Source organism: Erinaceus europaeus, chromosome 7 (genome assembly GCF_950295315.1).
Source record: "Erinaceus europaeus chromosome 7, mEriEur2.1, whole genome shotgun sequence".
NCBI lineage: Eukaryota > Metazoa > Chordata > Mammalia > Eulipotyphla > Erinaceidae > Erinaceus > Erinaceus europaeus.
Window position 1 is genome coordinate 27,342,557 of NC_080168.1, and position 15,732 is coordinate 27,358,288.

A 15,732-nucleotide genomic window follows, 5' to 3' on the forward strand; every position below is an offset into this window, starting at 1 on the left:
CATTTTCCCAGTCCCATTTGTTGTCTTCTAGTCCTGGGATTGAAAGACTGCCCATATAATGAGCAAAAAATGTGAACTCTTGTGGGGCCTAGTGGTGGTGCACCTGGTTGAGTGCACATATTACAAGGTGCAAGAATCTGGGTTCAAGCCTCCAGTCCCCCACCTGTAGGGGGAAAGCTTCACAGGTGGTGGAGCAGAGCTGCAGGTATCTCTGTCTCTCCCTCTCTCTTTCTCCCCCTTCCTCTCAATTTCTGGCTGCCTTTATCCAATTAATAAATAAAGATAATTAAAAAATTGTAAATTTGAAATCTCCTCGATGGAGAAGGTCTTTTAAAGGAATTATGTTTGAAAGAGGAATATCAAATGATCTTACAGAAGACACTAAGAAAGGGAGAACACAAGAGTGAAACTTGGACTGAGCTTGATGTATTGCAGCAAAGAGAAGGACTCTGGGAAAGAGATAGGTGGGAGTGGGTAGAGAGAATGCAGGAGGCCCAGTGTATATTGCTAGAGGAGAACTTAAGTCGATTGTGGGAGTGGTGTGCAGACTCCTATCATAGAGAGATAAGAAATTGCTCCCATGTGTCAATAACTATCCTGTAAAGCATCATTCTCCCTCCATAAAATGAATTTATTTATTTCCCTTTTGTTGCCCTTGTTGGTTTTTATAATTGTTGCTGTAGTTATTATTGTTGTTGTTATTGATGTCGTCATTGTTATATAGGACAAAGAGAAATGGAGAGAGGAGGGGAGAACAGAGAGGGGGAAGAGAAAGATAGACACCAGCAGATCTGCTTCACCTCTTGTGAAGCGACACCCCTGCAGGTGGGGAGCCGGGCGCTGGAACCAAGATCCTTGCTCTTAGCGCCACGTGTGCTCAACCCGACTTGAGCTACCTCCCAGCTTCCTATAAAATGACTTTTAAGTGTGCTTACTCTGTGGAATAAGGGTAAAACCCCATGATATTAAAGTGTTTATCATTTCTACACAAGATTATACACAATAATTAAGCCTTAGAAACCCAAGTATTGAGTTGAAGAAATATTTAAACCATATTTTTGTAAAAGACAAGTGCCCTGTTTCTAGAGAATTTCTTTGTTGATGAATAATATATAAGAAAAGGAAAAGGAAAAGCTGGCTAATCCCCCAAATTATCTCCAGTCTCATCTCACCCATGAAATGAAAAGAATACTATACTTTGTGTATTCCTTTTGAATATGAATTCATAAAATGTTTAACAGAAAACATGATCCTTTGGGTACATTATTAATAAATACTGCATATCAAAGATTGTCTGATGGAATTGGACTAGAATGTATAAAGAGGAAACCTCCCTGAAAAAAAAAAGAATGTTGAGGCAAGTTTTGTATTTTAAATACTTAGCAAAGAAACAGTTACATGAATATTTCATGATAGTAATGTAAATTTTAAACTTTATACACTGTTTACAAAATTAACATATACTTATAGTAAAAAAAAATTATAAGTATAGAGAGGTGAAAAATAGAGGAGATTTAAAAAAAGAAAGAATTCACAATAAGTCAACCTCCCAGAGTTAGTCACTGTTAATATTTTATTTTCTTTCAGTTACCTATGATATTTTTTATTAAATACAGTAAAGATTATATTTACCTATAATTTTGTATTCACTTTCTGAATTCTGTATTCTCAAATTGTCTGTATTGCTCAAATCAACAAAAAGTCTTTATAAATGCTACCTTTAATTACAGCATAATATTTAACAGGAAGTCATGTATATCTGTACATAAATATACCACATAATAAGTGGCATCACTGAATTTTAAATATTGTCACCTATGCTGGACATTAAGCCAGCTTCCTTTTTGCTTTCTTGTTCTTCTTAGTGATTCTGGAAATGACTTTTTGAGTAAATCTTTTCTGACTATTTTCTTGAGCTACAGGCCATTAGGAAGAATTAGTCAGAGGGGGAACATTGTCAAGGCATTTCACAGATTCACACTGAAATGTGAGAAACCACCTCTTTGAATTTGCTAAAGTACCATTACATCACATGGAGTGAAAATAATATACAACGGCACTTGGTCATTGTTTTGAATTGATAAAAGATGTATATATAGGTGGACATAATTTTGTATTAGTAAACATTCTTGAAACAGGAAAACAGCCAGCTAGAATGAACCTAGGAGATTTAAATTTTCTTCCTTGAATGCAGAGTCCTGAAGAGCTTTTCAATGAAAGTCATCTAGTCTGAGTTCCACCATCTGATTCTAATCATTTTCATAATTTAACCTGAGTTTAACTGTCAATTTTTAAAACACAGTTTTTGTGAATCTTTCTTGTAGAATAAGTGTACAATGAAGAACAGTTGGGAAAATCACTAATGAAAGATGTCAAGGACTGTTTTAGTATCTTTTTTCTTCCTTTTTCATTACATCTTGTGTGCTGAAACTTTTTTTTAGTATAAAGTAGACCTTCCTACACCATTAGATATTTTCTTTTTTTAATTTTTATTTATTTAAAAATTATTTATTTATTTATTCCCCTTTGTCCTTGTTTTATTGTTGTAGTTATTATTGTTGTTGTTATTGATGTCGTTGTTGGATAGGACAGAGAGAAATGGAGAGAGGAGGGCAAGACAGAGAGGGAGAGAGAAAGACACCTGCTGACCACCTGTGAAGGGACCACCCTGCAGGTGGGGAGCTGGGGCTTGAACCCGAATCCTTACGCCAGCCCTTGTGCTTCCAGCCACATGTGCTACCGCCCGACTCCCTTTAATTTTTATTTATAAAATGGAAATATTGACAAAACCATAACATAAGAGGAGTACAATTCCACACAACTCCCACCACCAGAACTTCGTATCCAATCCCTGATAACTTTCCTATTCTTTATCCCTCTGGGAGTATGGACCCAGGAACATTATGGGGTGCAGAAGGTGGGAAGTCTGGCTTCTGCAATCCCCCCACACCCAGAGCTAAGCAGTGCTCTGGAAAACAAACAAAAGCAAAGCAAAATAAAACAAAACCACCCTTTTCATACACTGGTTTTGGAGCTATAATATAAAGTGATGCAACTTCTCTTGAGGGCAATATGACGGTCTAATAACATTCTCTATCTGCTTCTAACCCTGTAAGTCTAGTTCTTGTAACATGTCATGGATGTTTTCAAACATATGCAAAAATTTTATCTACCTGGATGTTCATCATGAGATTACTTAGAAAAAAAAAATAAAGTAAAAATCCACTAAATACCCAATAGAATAGCAATGATAAAATGTTATTAGAATTGTAAAATCTTAAAATGAATTACAGGGGCTGGGTGGCTTGAACACACACATTAAGTAATGTACTCAGGACCCAGATTCAAGCTTCCAGACCCACCTGCACTGAAATAGTGCTGCAGGTGTCTCTGTCCATCTTCCTCTCTGTCTTTCCCTTCCCTCTCAATTTGTCTCTACCCAAGAATAAACAAATAACAAAAAATAAATTTAAAAATTAAAATTAAATGAATTCTAAATTTCATAATTTAGTAAAAAATATTGGCAACAGCACTATGTGCATAATTACCTATCTGCCTCAAAAAACAGTAACTATGACTTGGTGAAATTATTTGGAATTTAAAGCTAGTAGGCATTTTCTTATCGACAATTTCAATAATGAAAGTTGCTAATTGAGAAACTAGGTGGCTGGGGGGGGTAATAGATTTTTCATTATAATTTTCTTTTTCTAGTCACAAATCATGACATATCTACTGGCATTTTTCATACATTGTGCTAAGCAACATTTTAATATCTCTACTCAAAGATTTAAATGTGCAATGGTAAAATATCAGCAAATGTTATTATCATTTTTTGGTGGTGTGTATAGGTAGGAAGAGGAGAGAATCAAGTTATATTAATCTTGAAGAAGTCTGTCCAGGGAAGTCAGGTTGGTGTCATAGTAGCATCTGCAATTTGGTGGCTGAAAAGCATTAAGATATAAAGCAGAACAAATTATTTAATACTCAGGAATCTAAAGGTAAGAGTATAGCAGATGATATTTGAGGTCTTTGTGTAGGAAGAAGCTAGGAAATCTACCTTGGGTATATTTCCAGAGGCTCATGACTTTACTAATTTTTTGCCTTTGCCCATCAGCTAATGTGCAGGGCTGGGAAGATGGTATCAGAGTTGGGAATAGGACCAGAAAGCTGAATCAGGGCAAAGAGTAGCTCCTGAATATGGGAAAAGTGTATAAATAATACCATGATGCCAACCTAACTTCCCTGGGCAGACGACCTCAGCAATGTGTCCTAGAACCACACTTCTTCAGAGCCCTGCCTAATAAAGGAATGCTAGAAAATAGGCCAGGGGTATGGATCAACCTGTCGACACCAATATCTAGCAGAGAAGCAATTACAGAAGTCAGACCACCCACCTTCTGCATCCCATAAAGATCTTTGGTCCATACTACCAGAAGGATAAAGAATAGGGAACTTTCCAGTGGAGGGGGATGGAATACAGAACTCCGGTGGTGGGAATTATATGGAATTGTACCCCTCTTATCCCATAATCTTGTCAATCATTATTAAATAACTAATAAAATTTTTAAAAGAAAGTCTTTCCATCTACTCTAAAGCACAGTAGCCAGCTCCTCTTTGCATGCCATACTCACCCATCATATCCTGGCACCCCAGGAATGAGTAACCACAAGAGGTGAATGATCCCAAGCAGGTATTTCATTCTTCTGTAAAAAGAGCTTGAAAAACCTGGGTCTCCCCTACAGACCAGCAGGCCATATGTCTCTAGGTACACCTAAGGGTTGCTTCCCACAACCAAGATAAGATAAGTCAGTTAGCGAACACCTCAACAGACAGAAATGGATATGAGTTGTCCCTTCATTAACTCCATCCTGTCCTCAAACAGCTTTTTCAGCAGCAGAAAACACTGCCATATTCCTTTTAATTTTTACTCAAAAAAACAACAACAAATTTGCAACAGGTTTTGATCCCACCAGACTGATAGGACGTGTCTTCTTAATCAAAGCCCTTGTATTCAGGAGTTGACCATCCATTCCTGCTGTTCCCTCCATATAGATATTGGGACGTAATTGGTGACATGTCTTCTGCTTTGGTATGGTGGGAACAGGTATTATTCAGAGGCTCCATTCTTTAATGCATTCTGTGGTTTTGTTTAGTGACTTTGTCCAATGCCTTCTTTTGTTCCGATAGACCACAGAACCAACTTTTTGACTCAAATGCAGGATTCTCTAAATCTAGGCAAAGCAAAAACAGTTAAAATTATTATTCATGATTTTTTTCTGCACTCCCTTTTACATAAAGGTATTGACCAGATATTCCACCACATTTTCAGATAAATCAAGGATATTCCTGAATTTTAGACAGTGACCAGCATATATAGAGATAAAATTACTGCTAGAGGTCCAGTTGTGTAAAATAACCTTTGTGTTTTTAATTATAGTTTTTACTGGTTTACACTATCATAAAGTTTTATGAGTATAGTTCCACACCCACATTATATATATGGGTTCCACTCCTTGTCACCCACAATCACCAAAGCTCCAGTGTTATTACCCTACTTCTCCCCTCAGTCTCCTGCCGGTCCAGCCATTTTCCTTCCCTCTGCCCTCTGATAAATAACATAGTTTTCAGAGTCTGAGAGTTAGTTTGATTATTTACATTACAACTTTGAAAGCTTTTGTTTGTTTCTAGCTACTTATGTTCCACATGTGAGAAAAACCATCTAGTAGTGTCTTTTATTAATTTCACTCAGTACAATCACCTCCAGTTCCACCTATATCTTCCTTCTTCTTCTAGCGTTTGCCCTTCTTCTGTAGCCAGTCAACAGCGTCAGGTTGAGCCTGATGTAAAGTTTCGAGACCTCCTTTGAATCTGGAGAGGTGGCAGTCGTTGACTATGTGGGTCATAGTCTGTCTGTAGCCTCAGGGGCAGTTCGGGTCGTCTCTGGCTCCCCAGCGATGGAACATAGCGGCGCACTGGCCATGGCCTGTTCGATAGCGATTGAGGAGGGCCCAATCATAACGTGTTAGGTCAAAGCCGGGTTGACGCTTGCAGGGGTCTGTGATGAGGTGGTTGTTCTTTACCTCAGCTGACTGCCAACTCTGTTTCCAAGAGTCTGGAACAGAGAAGTTCAGTGTAGGCGTAGGCGTATATCTTCCTAAAGCATTGTAATGCACTTTTCAAAACGTCAAAGTAGAATTCCACTAAGCACATCTCCTAGCTTCTTCTCCTCTTTCTCCTTCTCCTCTTCTTTCTTCTTCTTCCCTTCAGAGTTATTGCTGGGGCTTGATGCCAGCACTGTGAATCCACTGCTCCTGGTGGCCATTTTTTTATTTTACTAGATAGGACAGAGAGTAATTGAGAGGGGTGAGGCAGAGAAAGGTAGGCACCTGCAGACATGCTTGGCAGATTGTGAAGAATTCCCACTGCAGGTGGGGAGCCAGGGGCTCAAACCTGGATTCTTGAACAGGTCCTTGCACTTAGTACTATATGTGTTTAACCGTGTGCACCACTGCCCACCCCTCTACCAGATTCTTCATCTAGTATTCCATCAATGGCTGATGTAGGTCGATTTCACCTTTGGACTATGGTGAATAGTGCAGCTATCAGTTAAGAGGTGCATGTATCCTTTCATATTAGTGTTTTCATGTCCTTCAGACAAATGCTGAGGAGTGGGATTGCTGGTTCCTAGGGTATTTCCAGTCTTGTACTTTAAGCAACTTGTACTTTGCTTTCATAGACACAGTACCAGTTTGTATTTCCTCCACCAATGCACTAGAGTTCCTTTTTCTTCATACCCTTGTCAGCCTTGCTGTTTCCAGTCTTTTCCATGTAGGCCATTCTCACTGGTGTGATGTGATGTCTCATTGTAGCTTTAATTTACGTTTCAGTAAAGCAAATTCTATTGCAGAGAAGTAGAGAACTTAAACTGAACTTTAGTCATTTGGGGCCTCAGTTTAAACTCTTTGCTTTGCATTCATTCTTTCTACAAAAAAAGTGTAAGGACTTTGCTTTCCTTACCAGGCATGAATACAAAGATGAAACCATTCAAAGATGAATGAGGCAAACATTGCCCACCTCCATAGAATTCAAAGTAAACATGTGTGAACAGAATAAATAGGTGTACAGGCAACTAATACAATTTCAAGGAAAGAAAAATCAAAGTATGGTGGCAAAGGATGCTCATGGGTGCTTTGGATAGGCAGAGAGATACATACATAAAGAGAGAGAGAGAGAGAGAGAGCTCTTTAGACTGATTAAAGACAATTTTCTTTATTCCTTTTATTTTTTGTATTTTCTTATTTATAAAATGGAAATATGGATAAGACCATAGGATAAGAGGGGTACAATTCCACACAATTCCCACTGCCAGATTTCCATATCCCACCCCATCCCTTGATAGCTTCCCTATTCTTTATCCATCTGGGAGCATGGACCCAGGATCATTATGGGGTGCAGAAGATGGAAGGTCTGGCTTCTGTAATCGCTTCTCTACTGAACATGGGCGTTGGCAGGTCAATCCACACTCCCAGCTTCTCTCTCTCTTTCCCTAGTGGGACAGGGCTTTGGGGAGGTGGGGCTCCAGGACACACTGGTGAAATCCTCTGCCCAGGGAAATCAAGTTGGTATCATGGCAGCATCTAGAACTTGGTGGCTGAAAAAGCACTAAGATATAAAGCAGAATAAATTGTTAAGTAATTGTGAAGACTATAATAGATGAGATTTGGGGTCTCCATTTTGGAAAAAGCTAGTAGGTCTATTTTAGGTATATTCCAAGGGGCCCATGACTTTGCTACTTTTTGCCTGAGCCCAACAGTTAACATGCAGGTGGACCAAAGTTATTGTCTGGGAAGATGGTGTCAGAGTTGGGAATAGGACTAGAAAGCTGCATCAAAGCAGAGAATAATTTCCAAATACGGGAAAAGTATATAAATATTGTTAACTGCAAACCCCATTGATTTGATCTGGGGCCCATATTTAGCACAGGAGCCTGTGAACCTCTGCATTCCTGTAGGTTTGAGCTCACATTCTGTGGTCATGGCTAGAAACATTCTAGGCTGCACTAATTGCAGGACCCATCTCCCTCGAGTGGTAGAGTATGTTGGCCCAACCTCCCTTCATAGAATGGGGCTGTCCCTACCATTGTTGATCCACACTGAGGACAAAGTCTTATAGGGGCCCACAAAGGGGTACACTATGTTGTTCCTGATGGATATGACCAGTAACAGTGGAGAGAGGGATCTTCTAGAAGTCTAGTAATTTTAATAATGATTAACAAGACTATAAGATAGCGAGGATATAATTCCATACAGTTCCCATCACCAGAGCTCTGAGTCCCACCCCCTCCACTGAAAACCTCTCTATTCTTTATCCCACTGGGAGTATGGACCAAAGACTTTACGGAGTACAGAAGGTGGAAGGTCTTTTGTAATTGCTTCTCTGGTGACTGGACATGGACATTGGCAAGTTCATACATACCCCAAGTGTGTTTCTTTCTTTCCCTAGTGGGGTAAGGCTCTGAACAGGTGAAATTCTGGGACACATTGGTGAGGCCGTCTGCCTAGCATGGTCAGGATGTAATCAAAGCAATCATCTGCAACATTCCTATGGGGTGAGACATAGTCACACTGGTAATTTATTTTAAAAGCAAATCTAACACATTTGTTTATGAGATAAGTATCAAGTATAAGTTTATTACAGAGTTCAAGAACAACCCTTAGACTTGGGGATCAAGAAGGTCATGATAGGGAGTGGTGACATTCATAAGATAGAAAAAATTGCGGAAGGAGTCAGATTGAAAATATGTAATGTCAATAAATTTTTATAATACCCAAGAGTTGGAAACAACTGAAGAATGTGTGATAATGCAACAGTAGTGCACCAGAGTTATATGCCTGAAGCTCCAGGAGTCCCAAGTTCAATTCCTGGTACCACCAAACACTGGAGCTGAGCTGTGCTCTGTTCTCCCCCCCCCCCCAACTCCCTGCCGGCTCTCTGGCTCTCTAAAATAAATTGATAAGATGTGGCATATACACACAGTGGAATATTGCTCCATTATATTAAAAAAGGTGAAAACTTATAATTTATAATAACATACATGAAACCTAAAGGATATCATTTTTAGTGACATAAGTCATATAAAAAAGATAAATATTGAATGAATATATTCTTAGGTGGTAAAAAAGTAAATTAACAGACTACAGAAACACAAAAATAAACTATAAAAATAACTATTTGACTTTCATAAATTTGAAATTCTTAGTAGAAATCCAGGGAATGATCAAATGTACTTCAGCTAAAACAGTAAAGCTCAGAGGACTCTGGAGTTGAGTGCTCAGAATTGTGGCTTTTATTTTATTATTTTATTTTGTTTTGTTTTATTTATATTTTGCCTCCAGGGTTATTACTGGGGCTCAGTGCCTGCAGCACAAATCCGCTGCTCCTGGTGCCATTTTTTCCCATTATTGTTGCTGTTGTTGTTATTATTGTTGTTGTTGCTGCTTCTGCTGTTGTTGTTGGACAGGACAGAGAGAAATTGAGAGGGAAGGGGGAGAAAGAGAGGGAGAGAAACAGACAGACACCTGCAAACCTGCTTCTCCTCTTAGGAAGCCACCCCCCTGCAGGTGGGGAGCTGAGAGCTGGAACCAGGATCCTTTCTCTGATCCTTGCACTTCACACTATGTGCGCTTAACCCAGTGCACCACCACCTGGCCCCCAGACTTGAGGCATTTGGTGGTTGAAGTCATGAAGCTGTTAATTTAAGGTATGGATATATGTTTGCATGAGAATAATAAAGACTGAGTTTTGGGGTCAATCTAACAATAATATGTCTTTAAAATTTTTTATTATCTTTATTTATATATTGGATAGAGACAGCCAGAAATTGAGAGGGAAGGGGGTGATAGAGAGAGACACAGAAAGAGAGAGACACCTGCAGACCTGCTTCACCACTCATGAAGCTTTCCCCTGCAGGTGGGGACCAGGGCCTCGAACCTGATTCCTTGTGCTCTGTAACATGTGCACTCAACCAGGTGCTCCACCACCTGGCCCGGAATAATATGTCTTAATAGAAGAGGAAATCCAGTAACAAAGTGAGGAAAAACAGTCACTAAGGTATATGGAAATCTGAGAGACTATTGTTTTTTTAGAAACAATTGAGGAAAACATTTTCAGAAAGTAGGGACCAACTAAGCTAAGTGCTGTTTAGAAGTCAAGCCAGGGGAGTCCAGCAGTAGCGCAGTAATTAAGCGCACATGGCACAAAGCGCAAGGACCAGCATAAGGGTCTGGGTTGGAGCCCTCAGATCCCCACCTACAGGGTGGTCGCTTCACAGGTGGTGAAGCAGGTCTGCAGGTATCTGTCTTTCTCTCCCCCTCTCTGTCTTCCCCCTTCTCTCCATCTCTCTCTGTCCTATCCAACAACGGCAACAATAAAAATAACAAGGGCAACAAAAGGGAAAATAAATAAATAAATATAATAATTAAATAACAAAGTCAAGGCAGATGAGGATTGAGAACTACTATCTACATCCAGTAGGACAGAGGGTCCTCCTGGCCTTTGAAAAAGCAATTGCAGTCAACATGTGGCAAGAATAAAACCATGACTAGAGCTGGTTAAAGAAAGGGAGGAAAGTCAGAGTGAAGTAAATGAGTATAGGAAAGCTTAGATAGGTTGCTTAATATAATGGTGCTCACAAGAAACTTCATTATAAAGATATCGATGGGGTTTAAAGTCAGCAATATTTATATCCCTTTCCCAAATTTGGGAGCTACTCTCTTCCCTTATCCAGCTTTCTGTTCCTTTTCCAGTTATGATATCATCTCCCCCAGACAATAACTTGGATACACCTGCATATCAGATTTCAGGCGGGGGGGGGGGGGAGAAAAAGAAAAAAAAACTAGTATAGGCCTTTTGGAATATAACTAAAATATACCTACTAGTTATCTAGAAAATGGAGAATCCCCCCAACTCTTCATCTATACTATTCCAGCCTTTAGGTTCATGATTTTTCAACAATTTGTTTGGCTTTATATTTCATATTATTTATTTATTTATTTAAGAAAGGAGACATTTAAAAAATCATAGGATGGGAGGGCACAACTCCACACAATTCCCGCCACCCAATTTCCATATCCCATACCCTCCCCAATAGCTTTCCCATTCTCTATCCCTCTGGGAGCATGGACCCAGGGTCATTGAGGGTTGCAGAAGGTGGGAGGTCTGGCTTCTGTAATTGCTTCCCCGCTGAACATGGGCATTGACTGGTTGATCCATACTCCCAGTCTGCCTCTCTCTTTCCCTAGTAGGTGAGTCTGGGGAAGCAGAGCTCCAGGACATATTGATGGGGTCTTCAGTCCAGGGAAGCCTGGCCGGCATCCTGATGGCATCTGGAACATGGTGGCTGAAAAGAGAGTTAACATACAAAGCCAAACAAATTGTTGAAGAATCGTGGACCCAAAGGTTGGAATAGTGGAGATGAAGTGTTGCGGGGTACTCACTGCAAACTCTAGTGTACTTCTGCTTTCAGGTATATATTTGCCTTAGTTTATGGATCTGTGAACATATGCTCTATCTCCTGGAACCTGGTCTATATCTAGGTTTTGGGACTTTGTTAGGAAGTGAACCACCTGGGATGGAATTAGAGAATACTATGAAAGGAAAGGTCTCACGCGAGTGATGAAGCTGAAGGGTTGTCATTCCACACCTGAAGTCTCTGGACACAGTCTGAAGTGAAGCATGCTGGCGTGGCACTTGTTGCGTTGATTAAGTTTCAATCAGCGGATGCAATATTATTTGATCAGAATTGGGAGAAGCATATGGGAAAGTGGGCCCTACCCTAGGGTCCCAGGACTGGGCGAAGTTTAGGCTCTATAGTGGAAATGTGAGGTTCCTGCTGTCTTAGGGTTCAAGAAGACAATGGATAGTTACTGTTATCATCACATTATTTGGTAATTGGGTTAACTTTGAAAAGTCCCTTTGTTAGACATACAATCAATTTTCCCCCTCTCATATTAATTAAATAGTGATTTATATGACTACAATTTAATAGATGTGTACATGGCTTTGTATTTTAACTCTTTTTTCAGCCACCAGGTTCCAGACGTTAACATGATGCCGACCAGCCTTCCCTGGACAGACAATCTCACTAATGTGTCCTGGAGCTCCACTTCCCCAGAGCCCCACCCTACTAGGGAAAGAGAGAGGCAAGCTGGGAATATGGATTGACTTGTCAACGGCCATGTTCAGTGGGGAAGCAATTATAGAAGCCAGACCTTCCACCTTCTGCAACCCATAATGACCTTGGTTCCATACTCCCAGAGGGGATGGGATATGGAGGGGATGGGATATGGAGATCTAGTGGTGGGAATTCTGTGGAGTTGTACACCTCTTATCCTATGGTTTTATCAATGTTTCCTTTTTATAAATAGTTAAAAAATAAGATAGTTAATCAGTTCAGAAATCTTTCATTTAGATTTTATTGATATTCAGAACAAGGGGTTAAATGCAGCACCCACAAGACTTCCCCTCACTCAAATGTATGGCAGAGCAGCCATCTTTGTTGTTCTAACTGAAACCAGGGTTTTAATGGAACTGTGAGTGTCAGAGAAATGCAACTTGAAAGTTGAGAGTGTTTATATTCCATTCTCAAGCTTATTGGAGTAGGAATAATAGTGGACTAAAAGCAGAAGGCACAGATGATTTAAATAGGAAGCAAACTCGAAATAGATCCCTAATAGATTTGTAATTCCACGTAATTATTTATAATGAAAAGTAATACAAAAGTAAACACACAATAATGTGACCAAATAATATAAACTTGTGAGTGATTTTTTTAAAAAATATGTTTTAAGGACATTTAGCATTGTAACATAGGTTTCCTAATAGTCACTGAGAATTGGAATTCCCTCAGTTACCATGTCCAATTTCACTGTAAAATGTGGTCTCCTGCCAAAATACTGGCCAAAGATTCTTTTTATCTTTCTGCAACCTTGTAGAATGCAAGCAGTAACCTAGAGCACTCAAGGCCAATGAATTGGAACCATGAGATCCTCATTAACAAGGATGAATTATTATGACATCTTTCCTGGTGATTAGATCATTTCTTATCATTGTATTTTATAGCTTTCTAGTTAGTCACTCCAACACAATTTACTCACAATAATAATGTGTTTTATTATTGCTTTTTTATAGTTCCTATAGCAGTAAAATTTATTCTCAACTCTATTATTACAATATTTAACTACTAGAGGAATTCTTGTTTTTATTTGATTGTTTTGAACCCATAACAATAAAATTTACTCCCAAAAAATATTGCTGCAAGTTTTATGTTTTCTAAACTACTTGATAGAATGCCTGCAAGCACATGTGGTTCTGTAAAATGTATGTGAGAGGGCCTTGCCAAAATGTAAATATTATTCTTTTTAAAATGGGAATTAGTTCCTGTTGTGGTGTGAGACCATTGCTCATGGATAGCATGAGTAATAGATTATGAATGCATTAGACATTGGTGATTTAAAAGAACAGCTATATTTTAATTAGTAGAAATATCTATTTGAAAGATTAACCTCTGTATATTAGCTGACAACCACTAGACCACCTGCTTCACCCTTGGAATAATGTGCTCTAAGGAGAGAGGTTACTATGAACTGCTATCACTACAGATCAGGGTCATTTTGAAGGTTAAGAATTTAAATGACTTAGGATATGGAAAACACACAGCTAAGCCAATTTAGCTGCTTTCACTGACCCTGAGTCCTAGAATAAAACAGTGAACCCTATCACTTGCCATGCACCTTTTATGTCTAGAATACTGCATCCAATGACTGGGGCAAGAATTATAATGTACCCAATGGAGAAAAATACAGTAGGGCTCAAGTAAGGGATCTGTTATACTGGCAGATAGGTAGGATTAACAACTCAGCCTCAGCTGTGTCTTAGGTTGACTTATGGACAGAAGCAAAATGGGGGCAGATACAGCAGAGTTACAGGCTGGTTGTCACACAGAATTGTGGCCTACATAGCAGAAGAGTCAAAACATAGATATGGTTTCTCAGGTTGTACCAACTGCAGGTTGTAGTTCCAACAGGAACTTTTCTCCCCCTTTTGTTGTTTTTCACTGTTGTTATAGTTGTTATTGTTATTGATGTCGTCGTTGTTAGGACAGAGAGAAATGGAGAGAGGAGGGGAAGACAGCGAGGGGGAGAGAAAGATAGACACCTGTAGACCTGTTTTACCTCCTGTGAAGCGACTCCCGTGAGGGTAGGGAACCCGGGACTGGAACCAGGATCCTAATGCCGGTCCTTGCGCTTTGTGCCACGTGTGCTTAACCCACTGTGCTACCACCCGACTCCCGTTCCAACAGGAACTTTAAAAACTGTTGCTGTCATCCAGGGAAATAAGTGATTGGATAGACGGATGGACAGATGGACAAACAAAAGGATGGACAAACGAATGGATGGGCCTATGGATCCAAGAAGAAATGACTATATGAATGGATAATGTATTTGTGACTGTATCGATGTTCTTATTAGATGGCCTAAGTTCATTGACTTAGTCTAATCTCTCAGATATACAAAATGCACCTAACATTCTTTGACTGTTTGCCCTCCTTTGCTCATATATGGTAGCTGTGGAAATGTCCCCTACTAAGATCTATATTCAAGAGAGAAATTGCTACCAATCTGTGGCTCTGAGTGCTTTCAGCATATGATTTAATATTAATACTGAAACTTAATGTAACCTGAACACTTCCCAGTGAATGACCAAGCAAATAAATGTCACAAGGCCTCACCAGTGTATCAGTGTTAGATTCTTTCTTGAAGCTACACCACAACACAATGCTCTTTCTACTCCATTCTCCATCCCTCCCTTTCTCTTTTCATAGATTGAAAGCTCTCCTTGCACGTCCTGCTCACTTTTGCCTTCATAAGGATTATCCCCTCTAAGTTTCATTTACTTTCTATAATCTCTTTTCCTTTTAATTTTATATCTTGGCTGGCAACTACCTCTCATATGATCTGGCCTACATATCAGCCAGATTCCAGGACAAATGAAAATAAGTAACTGTGATTGGCCTTGAGTCATAGGAACTTTCTGGACTTTGTGGATAATTGTAGAAATAAAGCTAACATTTGGAAAAGTATGGCAATCTCACATGGCCAGACTAAACTCAGCCTGAAAACGAACTACATGTTAGCTAAATGGCACACCATACTAGCTGACTTAAAAAAAAAAGCTACAATTTTCTTTTTTTCTCATATTTTAATTTGTGATTAGTAGTAGGTTACAAAATCGTACGATTACAATGAACAATTCCATCACACCCACCACCAAGTTCTGCATCCCCCACCCTCTCACCTTCAAAAGATAACCACCGTATAAAAAAACACTGCTTGTTTCCATTTATTTATTATTTATTATTTTTGGTTTATTTATTTTATTATTTATTATTATTTGTTTCTATTGTTTCTATTTTTGTTTTTTTCAAATTCATGTGTATCCATTCTCTACCTTACACACATGAATAAACAATCTGGTAGTTGCCTTTCATCTCTGCTTATTTCACTAAACATAATCACCTCCAGTTCCGTCCATTTTGTTCCAAAGGACACAACATCGTCTTTTTGATTACAAAGTAGTTTTCCATGGAATAGATATCCTACAATAACTCTAGTTAGTCATCTGTTGACAAACATTTTGATTGCTTCTAGTCTTTGGCTATTGTGAGTAATTCAG

At 39.2% G+C, this 15,732-nt stretch overlaps 1 protein-coding gene across 1 annotated transcript in view; it reads right to left on the reverse strand.

The window, feature by feature from the left end:
* Nucleotides 1-6,864, reverse strand: part of CPO (carboxypeptidase O) — a 28,302-nt gene extending 21,438 nt beyond the window's left edge. Inside the window, exons 1-2 of the mRNA XM_060193401.1 lie at nt 6,795-6,864; nt 6,575-6,684 (exon numbers count right to left, since the gene is read on the reverse strand). Coding sequence (XP_060049384.1) covers nt 6,575-6,684; nt 6,795-6,864 — 180 coding nt within the window. The remainder of the gene's footprint in view (nt 1-6,574; nt 6,685-6,794) is intronic.
* Between the last annotated feature and the right edge of the window lie 8,868 nt (nt 6,865-15,732).